At 43.2% G+C, this 18,916-nt stretch overlaps 1 protein-coding gene across 1 annotated transcript in view; it reads right to left on the reverse strand.

Annotated features, from left to right (window-relative positions):
- LOC144752822 (uncharacterized) overlaps positions 1-18,916 on the reverse strand; it is a 104,250-nt gene that overhangs the window by 65,812 nt on the left and 19,522 nt on the right. The window contains exon 2 of the mRNA XM_078640670.1: positions 11,196-11,366. Coding sequence (XP_078496796.1) covers positions 11,196-11,366 — 171 coding nt within the window. The remainder of the gene's footprint in view (positions 1-11,195; positions 11,367-18,916) is intronic.

Here is an 18,916-nt window from a genome sequence, read left to right on the forward strand (position 1 = left end):
AACAGTTTCAGGCATACCTATTAGAAGCTTCAGGCATCCACGGTTGGATGCGCGATTCGACCAAAGTTGGTATAGTATCTACGTTAAAAATGAAAAGAAAATATATACATGAATATGTATATATAACAATAGGGAGAAAAATAGGAGCGGGCAATAGGTGCGTTACGTGGAGTGGACTCGATGTTTGTATATAACAAAGGCTCACCCAGAGAGATTGGCGAGTATGCCAAAATGTTTAAGCGATCACGACCCTGGTTCCGGGTTTCACAAGTGTATCTTGCACCAGTAAGGTGAAAATAAACAAACAAAATGTCGCTCGTCTGAATTCGAGGAGACTGCATGAAAAGGAAAAGAAAAACGGGCTAAGTAAAACCATCCAGAAAAAGCCTTCTTATTAGTTGTAACATAGTGAGAGAAACACAGTCCGTCCCACAGACGAACCGCATAGTACATACCTATGCACGTGTGTGTGAATAGCCGTACCGGGAGGGGACTCGACAGTGGACAAGTGGATTCTTAGTGTGAGAATCTTCGTAGGTCGTTTAAAGGCTAAGTCTGAGAAAATATAAAATAAAGACATAAACTAAATATTGTCTCCATCACATAACCGGAGACTGTATTTAAAGCGAAGGTATGTAAACCGTTGTGTCCTCACCTGATAGCCAGAGTCCCTCCTCCGTAGGTTCCCGGTCGCCGTGTTCCATGGACGGACACGTGTCTTCCATTAACATTTTCCAATGTCTGTTGAAACTCTTGGAGATTGTATGATGTAAAGCATTAAACTCAGTAATGAGTCTAATTTTATGAGTGGAGAGGCTAGCTGAACACATGCGGGCCATCCAGAAAAGGGATCCCAAGTACCCGGTTGCACTGCATGTTGCAGCCTGTCAACCACTGGAGGACGAAATTAAGGTACGCTTCTTTGGGATTGACGTCATCCCCCCCAATATTAGGGGTGGTAACAGAGAACTGACTTTGAGGCGTAGGGAGGCCACGTGGATCATGCGTTTGCAATGCGTGGAACACGGGCTTAACTATGACCCAGAGCTTCAGTTCTTTTTAGGGAATTAATCTTCCCTCTGTTCCCACAAAATGTTGCATTTGGACTGACATAGTTGCTATATGAAGTCACAACTAGAATAACGATATAGTATCGTCTGACTCAATGGGTCCTGCATGAATGATCCTATTGTAAATATGGCCACATGACCAGCGTATGTTTGCAGTTTTGTTTTCTGTCTTATACTTAATTACCATGATGTGAAGGGTTAAATACTACAGTATCTCATTAAGCAATGCTAATCTGTTGCTTCATTAACTGTAACAAATTGTAATCCGACTATTTTATAGGCATAATGACGTGAATGTACCTGAATATTGTAATGTCACGATCCACAGCATGAATCTTTTAATCTACTCGGTGTTGCTAAAGTCATAGATCACCACTTGATCACTACCACGTTCACAATTATTAATACAAGGTTTTATTTTAGTTTTTTATTAATTTTTCACTTTATGGAACTACTTATTCCTCTCCTTTTGAGTTTAATCTATCATCCGGCGAATTAGTGGCTTGCTTTCATGGTTGAGTCCCTGTGTGGACTTGACTACAGACTACAGGTAATTTCCAGGTTCGGGACAAGTAAAGAATACTTGAGTTTTCTGTAAAGACTCGGCTCACTCCATAATTGCTCAGTAACAATTCCTTTTGCCACTAATTAATACTTAGACAAATAGTCACATGTGACCTTTATATATTTTTTCTTTACGTCATTACTCTATCACATATACTAGACTTTCCAGGAGATACATATCAGTCATCTGTCTTGAGTGCTGAATACACTTGCTCTGTTGTTTCAGAAGACACAACCCCGCTTACGTTATTATGCCCGGACGTCTACAACTCCTTCCGATTTATTTAAAGTAGTGCCGTTTTTGCTCGCTTATTCAGGCACCGGAATACTGACTTAAACAAATAGTCACATGTGACCTTTATATATTTTTTCTTTACGTCATTACTCTATCGCATACACTAGACTTTCCAGGAGATGCATATCAGTCATCTGTCTTAAGTGCTGAATACACTTGCTCTGTTGTTTCAAAAGACACAACCCCGCTTACGTTAGTATGCCCGGACGTCTACAACTCCTTCCGATTTATTTAAATTAGTGCCGTTTTTGCTCGCTTATTCAGGCACCGGAATACCGACACTGATACTCCTAAGATGGCGGTCCCTACGCGACGTGGTAAAACTACTGCGGTGGTCTAGGCAACGACTTGCCTACACTATTTCAGGCCTTTCCGGTTCCGGTCACGTGTCCGTCCATGGAACACGGCAACCGGGAACCTACGGAGGAGGGACTCTGGCTATCAGGTGAGGACACAACGGTTTACATACCTTCGCTTTAAATACAGTCTCCGGTTATGTGATGGAGACAATATTTAGTTTATGTCTTTATTTTATATTTTCTCAGACTTAGCCTTTAAACGACCTACGAAGATTCTCACACTAAGAATCCACTTGTCCACTGTCGAGTCCCCTCCCGGTACGGCTATTCACACACACGTGCATAGGTATGTACTATGCGGTTCGTCTGTGGGACGGACTGTGTTTCTCTCACTATGTTACAACTAATAAGAAGGCTTTTTCTGGATGGTTTTACTTAGCCCGTTTTTCTTTTCCTTTTCATGCAGTCTCCTCGAATTCAGACGAGCGACATTTTGTTTGTTTATTTTCACCTTACTGGTGCAAGATACACTTGTGAAACCCGGAACCAGGGTCGTGATCGCTTAAACATTTTGGCATACTCGCCAATCTCTCTGGGTGAGCCTTTGTTATATACAAACATCGAGTCCACTCCACGTAACGCACCTATTGCCCGCTCCTATTTTTCTCCCTATTGTTATATATACATATTCATGTATATATTTTCTTTTCATTTTTAACGTAGATACTATACCAACTTTGGTCGAATCGCGCATCCAACCGTGGATGCCTGAAGCTTCTAATAGGTATGCCTGAAACTGTTACTAGTAGGACCTGAGATTAGCATGTACCTTTTCTCAGACACGTGTGACCACTTTATAGTATGAGATTTTCACTGGCATGCTTATTGCATTGATTTTCGAACACTTCCACACCCTGACACCCCACTAACGCAGGTCCCTCGTGAGCATGAAACACCAAAAGATGAGACAAAATATTTTTATAAAGTTTATTTATTTGATCTATAAGCACACCAAATAGTCAATTAGATAAGGACACTTTAGCCGTTAATTGTATTCTAGCACCATCGTCACCAGGATGTGCTTGTGGTTGCGCATGGTCCATTCATCACATATTCGACCACTAGGCACGTAACATTCCGTCACCTTCACTCTCATGCACGTTCGTGTCATGAATCCATGTACAAAATGTGACATATTGGAATGTACTATACACCTGTTTTATTTATTTTATCAGCCCTGAAGAGTCGTGTTGACTCCACTTTAACGCGATGAAACACGTGTCGGCTGAGCTTGGATCCCATTAAATTTCGTTGAAAGAACTTGAACACAGAGATCTGCTGCTTTCTTTCCTATGTATTGCAACTGTTTTTTTTTCCAATTTACACTGTCTTTGTGGCTGCGAGAGCTTTGCTGTTTTCAGTTTTTGGTAATCTTGGATTGTCTTGGAACGGTTTTTGGGTTAATCCGTTCGCTCTTTACGCGCCACCCATCAGAACCCATCTCCTCATAGAACTTAACGTATACCCCAGGCAGAGCGCCATATTCTGATTTTCCTCAAAACCCTTTCAGCTGTTTTCATTAATGTAGGAATTAACTTATCAAATGTTCAGGATAAGACTGGCACTTCACCACTAACTCCCAAACACATTTCTGGACCTGGGAAGAAAACATTTCACAAGACGAAGAATCTGACTGCAAGCTGGAAAGAAGACGTCTCCAGGACTCATGTTTCCTTCTGGCTCCAAAGGACTTTACGTGCTCTTCAAGGGTCAAATGATTGGCTTCATTTTACTAGTTAATGGGGCATGAAAAAAAGAATGACTGTTGATTCCCAGAAGGTCTAGCTGACCACTAAAGACTAAAACATGCTGGAACCCTGGCAGAAGAAAGACTTGTTACCTAGAAGCCTGCCCGAGGTCTGCAGGAGTGACCAAGAGGAGCTTTCCTAGCAGTTGGTGAAAAATGGGTTGTGGGCTACACAATCCGGTTCTGACCCACTGGTGGATCAGGCAAGATGGCAAATCTATCATAGAGGTGAAATTGGTTGCTATGAACTCTATCTTTGTCTCGCTGGGAGCTTTTGGTCCCAAAACAATGGTTTCTGCCTGAGCTTGACGATTTATCTGAGTTGGAAGGACACACTATGGCATCTGCGTCTTACACAACAACCATGGAAACCATAACTCACACACAACATGCAATATTTAGGACCTGACTCTGTGCTGCAAATGCTGTTACAAATGTCATCAATAGATTTGGGGTGATCACATTACCATTATCAATAAAAACTATAAAAAAAATTATGATTTATTGATTTGCATGTATATTGTTATTTAATTATATTGAGCTTTCAGGTGCTGCTACTTAGTAATACAAATATTTTTGAGGTCATTGCATGTGGTGTGCGATTATGATCTCGATGGGTGTTATGAGTTATTTTAATTCATAACAATTACCGCACTTTATCTGTGTTTTTAAGTGAATTTCTAACTTTGTTTTTTAAACATGAGTTAGGGCGCTGTAACCAAAGCTAGCCATAACCTGATCTGTGGCCAGGCCCTGGAACCAATCCATCGCGGGCAGCCATCCCCTGTTGCGCAAGGCACAATTGGATTGGGCAGAAGGTCCACGGCAGTGGCCAGTCCACCACAGATGATCAACTCCATCAGCCAGGCCCTGCACACAACCTGACTTGAGCAGTTACTCAGGGCCGAAGAATTAACAGAGACAAGCTATTTGATTAAATTTTGTTGATGGTGCTCAAAAACACTTTTTTTGTTTCGGGGGGGCGGGAGGGGGTTCTTTCCTTTTGGCACATAGCTACTTTTTTAACTGATGGAACTGACATGTTCTTCCTTCTTCCCTTTACCAGTTAGTCTGATTTGTTGATGACAACATATGGGACTAGTGTGAATATTCTGAGGTGTGGATTCTTGTTTTTCTTCTTTATCACAGTTTCTTCCTCCTCTGTTTCCAGATGCAAGCTTTCCCTCTGCCACCTTGAGTACTCCATCCAATGTTTGGACTAGTGGTGTCTTGTCGCGGTCAGCGTGTCAAAGGAGTAGTGTGTTCGTTGTCACACTGGTCACATAACTTGCAGGTGACCCAGCATGCATTACTTTTCTCCTTGCCTGGATCTGCAAAGCACTCCTACACATCCCACTGCTTCTCCACAACTGCATTCTCTCTGAGGTATTGGTTGTCTACTTCCTACACCTGTGGATCAGCAGAGAATGGTACTGGAATCTCTCCTTCTGCAGATTGAGCAATAGTGGAGTCATAGGAAGCTGTGAGTAGCACAAGGAAAGGAACTATTTCATGTGGTGGAAGGAATCCAGAGCACTCAATCAATGAGAAGCTGACAATAGCCCTTAAAATATTGAATAGTCTGCGAACTGCATAGGAAATCTTTAGACTATGCAGCAAGTCCCTCCCTACTATGCATGCCAGGCCCATGGCCTTTCAAGACAAAATGTTTAACTGCTATATTTTGAGTTTAATATAAACATCCTTTTAAAAATGGAATGTGATGCCCTGGCGCAGTCAAGTAGATCATTTGACATGGGGAAAGTCGGGTTATTTAATGATATTCAGCCCCAAATCTGCTTGTAGCCACCAGTTTATTTTTCCAAGCAGCGGATTTGGCACACTCAAAATTGCATCCTTAGTCCACACACTCGACTAAGAGACTAAGGATTCTAATAGTACTTGCCACATAAATCTACACCCCATGGCTTGTATCCTTGGTATGTATGCCACAGAGTATTGAAGGGGCCCAACTTCAATCCATACGTTCTTCAGTCTTGTATTCAAGGCTGCAGACTGTGCATTCAAAATGGCACCTATAGTTCACACCCTTCTGAAGCAGTACCATGGACTATGAAACTTGTGAACCATTGTTGGCACCCCTGCCATAGCCATTGGTCTCATTATTGAGACCTCTGACCATGGGAGAGATATGGACATATTATGATGTACAGAAGACCCTCTGAGGTTCCCTCCACGTACGCCTGGGGTCAGGTATTATGTAGCCTTTCCAAACATGGGGATAGTGGCCTATGTCCTATAATGATGGCCTCAAGAGAACCTGAAATGGATGACGAAAAAGCTCCCTTGTGCAATTGAATTTTTAAAAAAATGAAAATGTTGGTCTCATAGTCCAAATATTTATATTTTGAGGCTTACTGTTAGAACTGGGGGTTGCTAGTTGGCTGAGGTAGATACCTTAGGCCAAATAGGGACCCTTGCTTCCACATCAGGGAAAGGAAGTTCACCTTCTCAGATAGCCTCTGCTCATCCCCTCTGTAGCGTGGCACGAGCAGCCAGGCTTATCTTCAAGGCAAGTGTGTAAAGTATTTGCAACCACGCTCTCAGTAACCCAATGATGACACCGCAAATGGACTTCACACTAGTTTCATAAAAACAAGTATATATTTATATAAAAAGATATACAATGAGACCACACAATATAAATCCAACATATGTGTATTGGTAACATTCCTCCTGGCTGGTTATTAGGCTAGCCAGCCCTTGTAGGTTCTGGTGATATTAATGAGCAATTCTAGATGATCCACTGCAGTCCTAATGCAATCCTATGCAGTTCGTAATGCAAGAATCAGGCCCTTTGCAATGTTAAAATAATGCAATGCGTATGTCAACAATCAGGCAGTTCGTAATACAGAAATAATACAATGCGTAATACACTCCAGCACTGATCACAGGGCTTTAGATGGTCTGTCCGCCACTGGTACTGACTCACAGTCAGCTTCCGCCAACAGATGCCCCCAACACTGGTATGGTGTAAACCAAAGTGCAACTCCGCACTCTGGCCCCAGTACTGCCACTCCTTGGCAAGTACGGGCAGCGATACGAGCTGAAGCAGAGGCTCACGATGCAAGAATGGGAGAGGCCATGAGCGTCTCTCTCCGAGCCCGCACCCCGCCCCAGGCGGCGACACACGTTACCTGGGGGATGCAACCTCGCTCTCCCCTCCTCGCGACTTGGGCCTCCGATGTGACTTTGTGGATTCCGGGCAGTGGGACTCAGGCCCTCCCCCGATGGGGTGGGTTCGAGTTCCCGCTCTGGCAAAGGCGGGCTCGGGCCGGCGGCACAGCTCCTCTGGGGATGCCGCTCCGGAACGCTGGCGATAACGAAGATCTCAGGGTGCAACAGGGCACACACACAGCGTCGCTGAGTCTTACTTGAGCTTCGGGTGTGCACAATCACAGGGCAATGCTCACGAAGGTCTCAGGCTGCACGAAGCACACGCACAAGGCGTCACTGGGACTCACTTGAGCTTCTGCTGTGCACAATCACAGTGTAATTCACACAAAGGTCTCAGGCTGCAAGAAGCACACGCACGCAGCGTCTCTGAGATTCACTTGGACTCCGGGTGTGCACGATAACAGGGCAATCCTTGCGAAGGTCTCAGGCTGCACAAAGCACATGCACACAGCATCGTTGGGACACACTCATGGAAACTTTTGTGTTCCTGAGTTTCCATAACAGGGAGCCAGCTCTATCCGGGTCCTTGGGAATAAGTTACTTCAGGACACAGCACACAGCAAAGTCCTTTCAAGCAGGGGGACACAGCACACAGCAAAGTCCCTTTAGCCTCTCCTTGGTTAGAGCAGCAAACTGCTGGCCAGCCACAGAACACAGAGCAGGTCAGTCCTTTCCTTCGTCTCTTCAGCTGTTTCTTCCTTGGCAGAAGTTCCTCTTGACCACGAAGTAGGTTCAATCCTTTTCAGTCTTGACCAATCCATTTATCCAACATTCAGTCTGTGAAGTCTTTGTGTTAAGGGGGGCACTGACCCCTGTTCAAACCAGTTCTGGGTGTCTCCCTGCCAGTGACACCTTCTTCCTCTGATAGGGGGGTCTGGATCCTTAATCACTCAGCAGGAGATAGAGCCATTGTTTTATGGCGTCTGCCCAGGCCTCTTCACCTCCAGGGGCTACTCCTCCTCCCTACACTACAGATGCAGGTCAGCCTATTGCTGTCTCACCTCCTCCCCTGGGTCAATACATTCCCCAGATCCTATCACTTTCAGATCCAGACAGTCAATCCACAACCAGAGACACACAGAAATGTTAGAGCACAAAAAACTCAGCCACTTCTAAAAGAGTGGTTTCTAAACACATTATGCAAAAACGACCTACACAAAAAGATGTGTTATTGAATTGTGAGTTCAGGCACACTAAACTTCATCTCTCCATTTTAAGCCTTTGGGAAGATAGGCTGCAAAACATATTACACCACCTCCCCATTTTGTCCTATGGGCAAGATGGCCTTTCAGCAGTGAAAAACTAAATGGAGAGTATTCCACTATCAAGAGATGGTACACACCTCAGTACATGTCCTCCCTTTCGCATACACTGCACCCTGCCCGAGGGGGTACCTTGGACCTACCATAGGGGTATCTAATGTGCATAAAAAGGGAAGGGTAAGCCCTGGCAAGTGGGTGCACTTATCAGGACAACATGGCAGTTTAACAAACTGCGTGCAGGCACTGCAGTGGCAGGTCTGAGCTCTCTCTTTAAGGCTACTGGTGTGGGTGGCAGAATTAGTGCTGCAGGCCCTCTAGTAGCATTTGCATTACCAGCCCTGGCACACATAGTGCACTTTACTGGGGACTTTACTAGTTAGGCAAACATATCAATCATGGACAACCAATTACCATTAAACTTTACACAGGGAGCACTTGCACTTTAACACTGATCAGCAGTGGCAAAGTGCCCAAAGCTTCTAGGTAAGCAACACCATGTCAGACAATAGGTCGAGAGGGAAAGCAAAAGGTTTGGGGAACTTAAGCCAAAAAGGGCCAAGTGCAACACCTACCAAAACAACTTTTTTAGTAATAATTTCTCAAAAACTACTGAACGTATTTACACCACTCCAATTAGAGATAGTTCCTTGATGCAAGTTTCATTTTTATGGCAAGTTTGCTATATTGAGAACTAGTGTAACTTTTTTGATACCACCTTTTTCTTTGCTCCAGTTTGACAGCTGTGCACAAAACCTGCCATGTTGAACTTAAATCTGATGAACTTAAATATTGGTCAAACTGCGTAAAAGTTATTAGGGAAACAAAAAAATTATTTTTCAGTGGAAAATGAGACCAATCTATAACTATACAGGCTTTATCGCCTGTGGTGTATTATGTTTTTGTTCTAATTGTGAATTTTGTGGACATATATGGCTTGCAAGACTGCTAAAGCTGTGTCTACGTTATACATAAAAAGTGATAGTGAAAATGACCTTCAACAGCATGATGAGGGGAGTCATGGATAGATTTGGAGCTCAGAGCAGTCCTGAACTATGCCTGAATATAAGTCCTGTGTTGCAGTAAGAGAGCAAGCCTGTCCCCTTTTATAGACCAATTCAACAAAGGCCATACATTTTCTCTAGTAGGTTTACTTCTGCAGTTGAAGTAAATTTCCAACTTTTTAAAAAGTTTGCCGAGATTTCTTAGATGATGCCTGGGAACATGTGACAATCTTAGCTTCCTGGAGGTAGTTCATCTTTTGTGAATTTTAAGTTCCTCTCATGCAAAGGCATTTTCACATATTTAAATGTAACAGCTCCTTCACATCGATAACAGGTAATGCATTCAACGGCTTTTCTAGGGTAGTAAGTGTCATATAAATACAATTACAGTACAATACATTGTGAAACAATTTTTCAGTTGTTCAAGGGCACCTTATCAGGATTAAATCTCTTACTGTATCATAAGGCAGAACTGTGCCTTATCAAATTGTTAAGTTTGTGGCTAGTTACCTGTTTTCCAAGAAATCGCCTCCATGGAATGCCCACTCCTCATTAGCACACTAGCTTGCACACAGTATAACACCATATAATTATATTTTGTGTGAGTTAATCCCTGTGCGAGTTAGTACAAATCGTGAGTTTACACTAGGGGTCTCCAACCTTTTGGGTAGGCCGGGGCGGTGAACTTCACTCCATTCGCAGAGATTGCTACGTTTTCTGCACTCCGCGGAGCTCGCAGAGTGCAGAAAACTCTGCTTCGCGATGTGCAGAATGTCTACTAGAGCAGCAGGAATACCAGCACAAACTGTAGCTCGCACTGCACTCCACCACTCATGGAACTTCGCATAGTTTTTTGTAACTTCGCGGAGTTCCTCGTAGCAAAACTCAGCGAACTACGCCCAGGCCAGCTTTTGGGTAATAAGGGCTACTTATGCTCATTAAAAATAATTGTGAGCTACTTTTCGTATTAATGTTGTAGTAGTGACCAATTCAGACAAGATTAAATCGTGGTCACCAAAATTACCAGCAGTGACCACCTCAGTGTATGAGGCAGGATTGCCAGAAGTAATGTAAAAATGCTGTGTCAATTTGCAATGCCTCTATGAAGGTAATACATGCCAGCCACAGCTGCAATGTCTGGGCATGAACTTAATAGTATTAGTAAGAAGTCTCCTCACATGATTTATCACTAAAAGATCAACTTTAAATATATTTTAAAAATTCTTCTCCCACATCAATTCAGGAGTTCTGAAGGCACACATATTTTCATCTTGAATGTACAGCTCTGGCATGCATATATTCATTAAATCAAGCAAAGGGTTGCACACTTACTTAGCTAACAGTTAGCTGGAGAGATAGCAGTAGCTGACGAGCTACTCATTGGAGAAACCTGCTTTACACTCATAAAATAAGTGACGTGGGTACATAAGACCAACTCAAGGGAGCAAACAACTTTAAGCTGTTCCCTCAGGGCTGCAGTCAGGGCTGGATGAGCAAGCAACGTGTTTACCCCAGCCCACTGGGGACTTGCCTTGCGTCCCTCATTGCCAAGCTAAACCTAGGGTGAGTACCCTTTGAAAAGTAAAATGGGCGCAATACAGGTTTGTCGATCAAGTGTGTGAATTGTCACTGACACTGATTGACGATGTGAGGAGAGGAGGGGATATTTTTGATATCCGTACACAGAATATTTGTATACCTGCTCTACGTCGTTCTCATAGAAGTTCATTTCTTGGGCAGCGATGCCTCGTTCATGGCCAGGAGGATTCCTCATCTCGTGCGTTTTTGTGGCCTGGAGGATGAAGGCTGGAGCAGTTCTATCAATAGGAATTCCTTTACTGCCGAAGTAAGATTGGAGGGCACTCAGAAACTGTAGGAAAAGACATACACATGCGTCAAGTTCACAGCACTCACTGTGCGGATACAACTGGGGAAATATTCAAGTTAAAGTATGTTCAAATACTTTGATCACATTGGACTTGTGCAATTCTTTATAGGACCACGTAGACATTCATGAAAGGTAGTGGAGTAACAACATAGAAAGTAGTCTGATGTGTTACTACCATAACTGCATTAGAGGGTTGTGCATTACTGTATTTAAAGATTATCACATGGGCCATGCAAAAACATGAAGTAAAATGTTTTAGATAATGCACTAATTCTGCACCTGTTTTATTGTATATGTTAGCACTGGTTTAAGCAACATACAGACACCCAGTAATTGCTGTGTCAGAGCAATATGACAATAATGTCTCACTCTTAGGTGTTGTCTGCATTGTGTGGAACAATGTAAGTGCTACTTCAAATTTTGTATTACTGTGCCCAAGCCCCTGATCTCCCCCTGCTACTGCATCACTCTTTCTCCGGTCTTCTTGTTTCCCCCCTGTTTTTTTTTAGTGCCTTCTGCTTGCTTTACCTTCCCCTCGCTTTCACTGCATTCTCCTCGCTTTTTCCCTTGTTTTTGAGTGCTTTCTCCTTGCTTCCCCTTTGTTTTCGTTGCTTTCTCCTTGTTTTTCCCCACGTTTTTTGAGTTCCTTCTCTTTGCGTTCCCCTCGTTTAATAGAAAGGAAAACAAGCATTTGCAATGCAATAGGTCTCGCATTAGAAAAGTTTGAGCTATTGGTCTTGTAAATGACAATTTTTTCATTTATGTGTTGGTTTTGAAAATAGCTAAATTAATAGCTTTGTCATTTACAATGCCAATAGTTATAACTTTCGCAAATGTGACACCTATAGCATTTGTAATGCAACATGTATGAACCATTGCGCTGCCGAGAGTGGAAACTGGGGTGCAACATTGGACCGTAGAGGCACTGTATAAATACTATTTTTTACCTGCAGTGACCTATGCATTGTTTAGAACAGAAATAAAGTTGTAAGCCATCAGGTTTAAATTCAGTTTGCCCATGTACATACCTGAGACTCCTGCTAAAATTAAGCCCCTTGCATGGGCATGCGTTAAGTCCATGGATTGAAGTAAGGGTTAAACGCAGGCCACAGGTGAGGACCGCTGACACTAATAAAAATAACAGTGGTGAAGCACAGGCAACCCGGTGGTGGAGAGGATTTCACGCGCAAGGGAAGAAGCGAGCTATATTCCCATGTACCATTGCGCTGCCGAGAGTGGAAACTGGGGTGCAACATTGGACCGTAGAGGCACTGTATAAATGCTATTTTTACCTGCAGTGACTATGCATTGTTTAGAACAGAAATAAAGTTGTAAGCCATCAGGTTTTAAATAAGTTTGCCCATCTGAGAACTGGCAGACTGCTGCTGAAATCAAAGTTACTGAAAGACGTGGTGGTTTGGGGGCAGCTTTTGTTATGGCAAGTAAAATATTGCAGGAAGTAGGCATTTCAGGTTTTAATTTCGTTTGGCCACGTGCGTACTGGCAAAGCTTGTGGTGTGCATTATTGTTACTGAAAGATGTGGTGGTTTGTACGCAGCTGTTGTTATGGCAAGTAAAGCATTGCAGGAAGCAGGCAATGTCATCTTTTAATTCAGTTTGCCTATGTGTGTACTGGCAGACTCCTGCTGAAATTAAGCCTGACACTAAAAATAACAAAGATATAATATAGGCAACCCCGTGGTAGAGAGGAGTTCACGCACAAGGGAAGAAGCGAGGTACATTTCCATGGATGAGTGAAAGTACGGCCGGCCGGCCGTGAATAATTAGGGGAGGTGAAGAGCGCACGCTGGGGGAAGCTTTGAGAGGGAGACTGAAATACACTGATGTACCCGGGGGTGGGGGGCGCATTCCTTTGCAGTGTGAAGCAGGGGGCGGGGGCATTGTTTAGACCAGAAATAAAGTTGCAAACCATTAGGTTTAAATTCAGTTTGCCCATGTACATACCGGCAGACTCCTGCTAAAATTAAGCCCCTTGCATGGGCATGCGTTAAGTCCCTGGATTGAAGTAAGGGTTAAACGCAGGCCACAGGTGAGGACCTCTGACACTAATAAAAACAAGCATGAAAAACAAGTCGGGCGGCACAACAGGGGCTGAAAAAAGAGGAGGCTGAAAAAATAAAAGGAGACACGGCCTGGCGGCCGTGAAACTTAAAATACTTAGTCAGAGCGTGTGTGCAGGGAGAGAGAGGGGAGGTGCTGGCGGCTGGGGAGGGGGAGGAGAAATGCGAGTAAGGCTGTGTACGGGGAAAGAGAGGGGAGGTGCTGGCGGCACCAAGCTGGGGAACAGATGGCGATGGCTGGAGATTTGATGCTGTGCACGCGCATTTTAACTCATTGCGCTTGCGCATTGAGCTAAAAGCGCACATGCACTGCATCAAATCGCCAGTCTGGTTAAACTCTGTTTAAGCCCCTATATTCTCGCAAGCTCAATGCGCATGCGCATTGACAGGCGAGACCTAAAAGGGCAGTTAGCCGCTCCAGAGCATTGAGACCCTCATGGTTGATTTGCCGTGCTTTATACTCCTTGACTGATTGGTGACTCTTCTCCAATCACAGTCCAGTGCCCATTCATATGCCAAAGAAATACGTTCCACTTTCAACCTAATCACGAACTCCAACAACTGTGAAGATGCCATCATGTTAAGATTTGTGATACTGGCTCTTTTTATTGATAGTTTGGAGGGAACAAGTTGTTTATCATCTGCCTTTCAGTGATGCTAGTTGTAGGTCTGGACTACCAGCCACCTATTAGCTATCTGGTTGGTGAAATCCTCTTGTGGACCAGACCTAAAACCTATAGTGGGATTAAAGCCCATCCATTACTTTGTATTGTTATCTTTATTGTCATTGCTTTCTTCTTATTCAGTGTCTTGCCTACATCTTGTATTTGTCCCTGCAGTGGAACTTAGGTTCCTTACCATCCTTATGATTGGTTGTATTATATCCTTCCAAAAGGTTGACTTGTATCCTTCCACTGCTCACATTTAGGGAACTATTTTTTTCTATTTCATTCAGCACTAAATGAGTTAGCATGGGGTTTCTTGCTCTCCACCTGGTGTGATGCTTTTGCACCCAAATACCCACCCACACTTTCTGTGTTGCTTTCCACCCCTGCCACCTTGCATATAAATCCACAGCAACAGGTATATTTTTCAAGGACATGACTAAGGAGCAAGCTTCATGGATTCTCTTTGTTTTATTTACTGAATTCCACATATTGCACAAAAGCTCAGCCCTTGGCATGCAAAGGCTTTTATGGAGATGGGGAGGGACCAGCTGCTGCACTCAGCTGGCATTTGAGGCAGAAGGAGTAATTATCATGGCTGAAATTAAGCTGTCCCTTCTCTTGACCCATACATCTGCTCCTTGGGATACTGCTAAGGACCAAATGGTGGGACCATGTTTCAGTTCTGAGTCCTGTGGAAAGAAAATTAGCCTTTGGAAAGAGTTTTCCTTTAAACCTCCTTATTCTTTTAAACTTTTCTTCAGTTTCCCTGCGTCGTAGGTATTTTTAAAACTAACCATACCATTTGTGAAGTTTAAAACTTAAAATATTTTAGATTTTGTCTATTATTCTGTATTGTCCTATTACTGAGAGCCTTTATGGCAATGACTTTATGCATCAGCACTTAACAATATTTGTATTGTACCTTATGACTTTTTGTAACAAATCTTTTTTTAAGTGTCCTAATTCCACACTAGAACTCACTTATTGGCTCTGCCCTTCCTTATTTTAATGTATTTTTGTTATGCTGTTTTGAACCTTATCTTATGACACACTGCCTCATGCAATTGAGGTTTAATACTATCCTCGATCCACCCATCTGTGAGCTTGCTATTGAGGTGTCTTTTGAGGGGTAATAATTGAGGGGTACCCCACACCCTGAGTGTTATACTAGTTTACCTCATTTCTGCCCTGATTTCTGTTGTTGAATTAAGTTGACACAAGGAGATGATGGACGGCCACTGAAACTTTTCAGACACTCACCCCTAGTCACAGATCTGGGTTGAATCCATTATGGTTCTTTAGCTCACTTTGCCACCCCAGGTCAGACACAGTTATATGCAAATCAGTCTTGACCCTGTGCCTCGTGGGAACAGTCCAGCCTGAACTGCCAAGCCATGTCTTCCCTGGACCCGAAACGAGCATCCTGGGACCTGTTTCGGGCCGACAGCCCTAATCAGCCAGGCTAGCTTGAATCCAGTGGCAAAGTGAGCCAGGGACCCACGTCAGAATTAAGTTGTATAAATGGTGTGGTGTGCATTAAACTGCAGTGTGTGTGTGTTTAACTGTACATTACACAACCCTACCAACCTAGTGCAATTTATTATCGAGTTTTCAAGAAAGAGCAAATGTACAGCTGCACTGTTTTAGCACACTCCACAGTGTTTGCATTGATCAATGCAAATTAACTTTCTGCTTATGACAGTAGTGTTGTTAACATTCAATACAAAACAAAAAAAACATTTTATACATAATAAAAATTGGTGACTTGGCTTCAGAGAATTATAGTTCTAGACAAACAGAATGTGTTGGGACAATTTTTAGTGAATTAAGACGATATATTTTTCTTTGTTGACTGGCTCAACATTCAGTATTTGAATGGCAGATTAGCACTGGCCTATTGTTTACACGTGAACACAGAAAAATATTTAGTATCACAGTTTACATCACAGTTTTCTGATAGGGGAAAAGTAAACACTTATTATCCCCCTGTCCGGATGATTTAAACATTGATTTTTAAGGTACAGTGCATCTGGAAGTATTTTTTATCGTTTCACGAAAATAAATTACATTATTGACTCCATATCAACACAAGTGATGTCTCAGACAATATAATTAAATTCTACCATTTTTAGGTCCCACCTAAGACAGCATGCATACACTGTTACTCGCAAGAGATATTGTTTACTACTAGGTGACTTCATTGTTATTTACTGTCTCCTAAATGGCCAGCACATGCCAGTTTCACTTCCTCTTATTTCGTGTGGAGCATGGACCAAGCACAGGCACAAATATGGTGACAATCAGAGATGCTGCAACATGCACCTCCAGACAACAAATGGATTGCTTCATTTTGATTAGTGTCCTTCAGCTGCTTGTACTGTGATTCAGGCACTATTTTTCTTTCTTCTTCCTTGTCTGTGTTGCTTTTCCCATATTGCTTCTTCTCTCCCACCCCCATTGTCTGTGTTGCTTCTTATTGCCTGTGGTGCTTCTTACCCCCCAACCCCACTTACCCTTGTTGCTTCTTATTGCCCATATTTCTTCTTCCCTCCCATTGTTGTATTGCTTCTTGCCACCCAACCTCCAATTATCGTGTTGCTTATTCCCTCCCACCCTCCAGTTGTCTGTCTTGCTTCTTCCCTCCCACCTCACCACCTCTGTTGCTCCCCATAGCCTTTTATCCTAAGCTCTGCAACATGGCTAAAAGACATTGGCAAAGCCAGTAGCTCTCGCATTGGTGAGAGCTGGTTAATTTGCGAATACTTGTTAGTAATGCTAATAAAGCTAAAAACTATAATATTAGAATGAGGTGTTGTAACATTCCCACTCAATTTTGGAATATAGTGGATTTCACTTTCCAAGGCCCCTTAGATCAACCTCACCATACAGCAAGGAGTAAAAGATATCCGCCAAAGAGCCCCTGTATAGGGTGCCTGTCGGGTATTGCAGCGCCGACCCGACGAGGAGCATGCCCGATGATGAAGCATGACACACAGCGGGCTGGGTGTGTGAGGGCCCTCATTCCGAAAGGAAGGACTTCCTTGCCCTCCTTTCCTAGACACAATTTTTCTCTAGTTTGGGATCTCGCCTGTCCCATTCCCTGCCTCGAATTTCCCCTCCAAAAAAGCACTGTATACTCATTTCTTTGGATGCTGTTGGAATAGCCCAACATCACTATATGGATGAATCATCTGCAATTCCTCAGGAAAGGATGGGTAGTGGGACTTCATAATTTAGGTGGCCATCTTCAATGATTTTTGTAATTGCTCTTCCAAGGAAAGCAGGAAAGAAAAGTGATATGACACCTCAAACAAGAAGCATTGACAAAGTCAATAAGTCTTGCTGTCATAATGTGATTGTCTTGCTGTTGACTTTCTCAGTGTTTGTAAAGTATTTTATACTTGAGGAAAAGCAAATACATATCTTGTGGTATTTCAAAACTGTAAATTGAAATGAATGTCTTCAATCTTTATAAATGGCATGGTTTCACTCAGCAAACTCTGCACAGATTTTTTTTAACTTATTATTAATCAACATAACAAATAGCACAACTATGCAAATCATCGATGACATACAATCATATGTAATATATGGGTAGATTATTCTCAGTATATTGTTACAAAATAGATTATTTAATCAAGCATCTCGCCCTCGATTAGTAATGGGCCATACAGTTTTTCTTCACTGCGTTGCAGTTCCACAGTGGGAGACAAGCATTTCTTCCCCCTGTACATATTCCAGGCAGCCCATTTAAGATACAATTTTTGGGTCATCCTCTATGTCTGAACACATCCTTCTCAGCAATCATGGCTCTATCCATATCAGCTACCCAGTCCCTGACAACTGGCATATCATCAAAGCCCCATTTTTGTGCAATGTTTAGTTTTGCAATGGCCCAACCCGGTGAAACCCATGTTTTCTCGGTCTGGGTGAGGTCTGTGGCTTCCCATATGTTTAATAGGCATAGTTTCGGGGTAATTGTCAACTTTTTCCACCGGCGCTCTCCAGTTGATCTGCTATTGTTTTCCAGTATGTTTGGGCAACTTGGAACTCTCAAATAGTATGAAAGAAAGTTCCCTCCTGACGACACTGTCTGAGGCAATAAGGGTCAGTTCTTCTGCCCATTTTGACAAGGACATCCCGTGGCCAAGGAAACGCGGTGCAGGACATTAAGTTGGACGAGCCGCAATCTCATAGGGATAGCTACCTCCATTGGGGAGGCCAGAGCATCTCGCCAGTCCTCTTCCTCTAGCGCTCCCAGATCACCTCCCAGCGCTGCCACAGGCACATTAAAAGATCAGGGCAGTTATTGATCAGTTTTCTATATGTTAGGGATATGACCTTCTTGGCCATGGGGTCAAGTATCAATCTATCTCCTTGTGGGGAAGCCTCAGGAAGTGGACCACCCTCTCTCGTATTGCTGTTTTGAGTGTGTGACTATTCTGCAGATATCTAAATGTTTCGGTTAGTGCAAGGTCATACTCTTTTTGTAGATCCTCGAATGTGATCAATCCCCTAGAGTTCCACATGTCCCCCACTGTTGAGATCCCAATCAGGTCTCACTTATCAAACCCGGGGCACAACCTCAGCCACCCCAACTGCTTGGGTTCCCAGAGAGGAGTTGTACGTGCGATTTTATTGTGCCAGCCCAATTTTTTATTGCCTGCATGCTATATTTCAATTGTGTGTGTGCGTCGGGCGGGTAAGGCCCAGTTTCCTGGGGTTCATGTATAATGCTTTGTGATATCCACCTTGTCCCATAAGCCACCAATACGTGTGGAAA

This window comes from Lissotriton helveticus, chromosome 5_1 (genome assembly GCF_964261635.1).
Source record: "Lissotriton helveticus chromosome 5_1, aLisHel1.1, whole genome shotgun sequence".
NCBI classification, from domain to species: domain Eukaryota; kingdom Metazoa; phylum Chordata; class Amphibia; order Caudata; family Salamandridae; genus Lissotriton; species Lissotriton helveticus.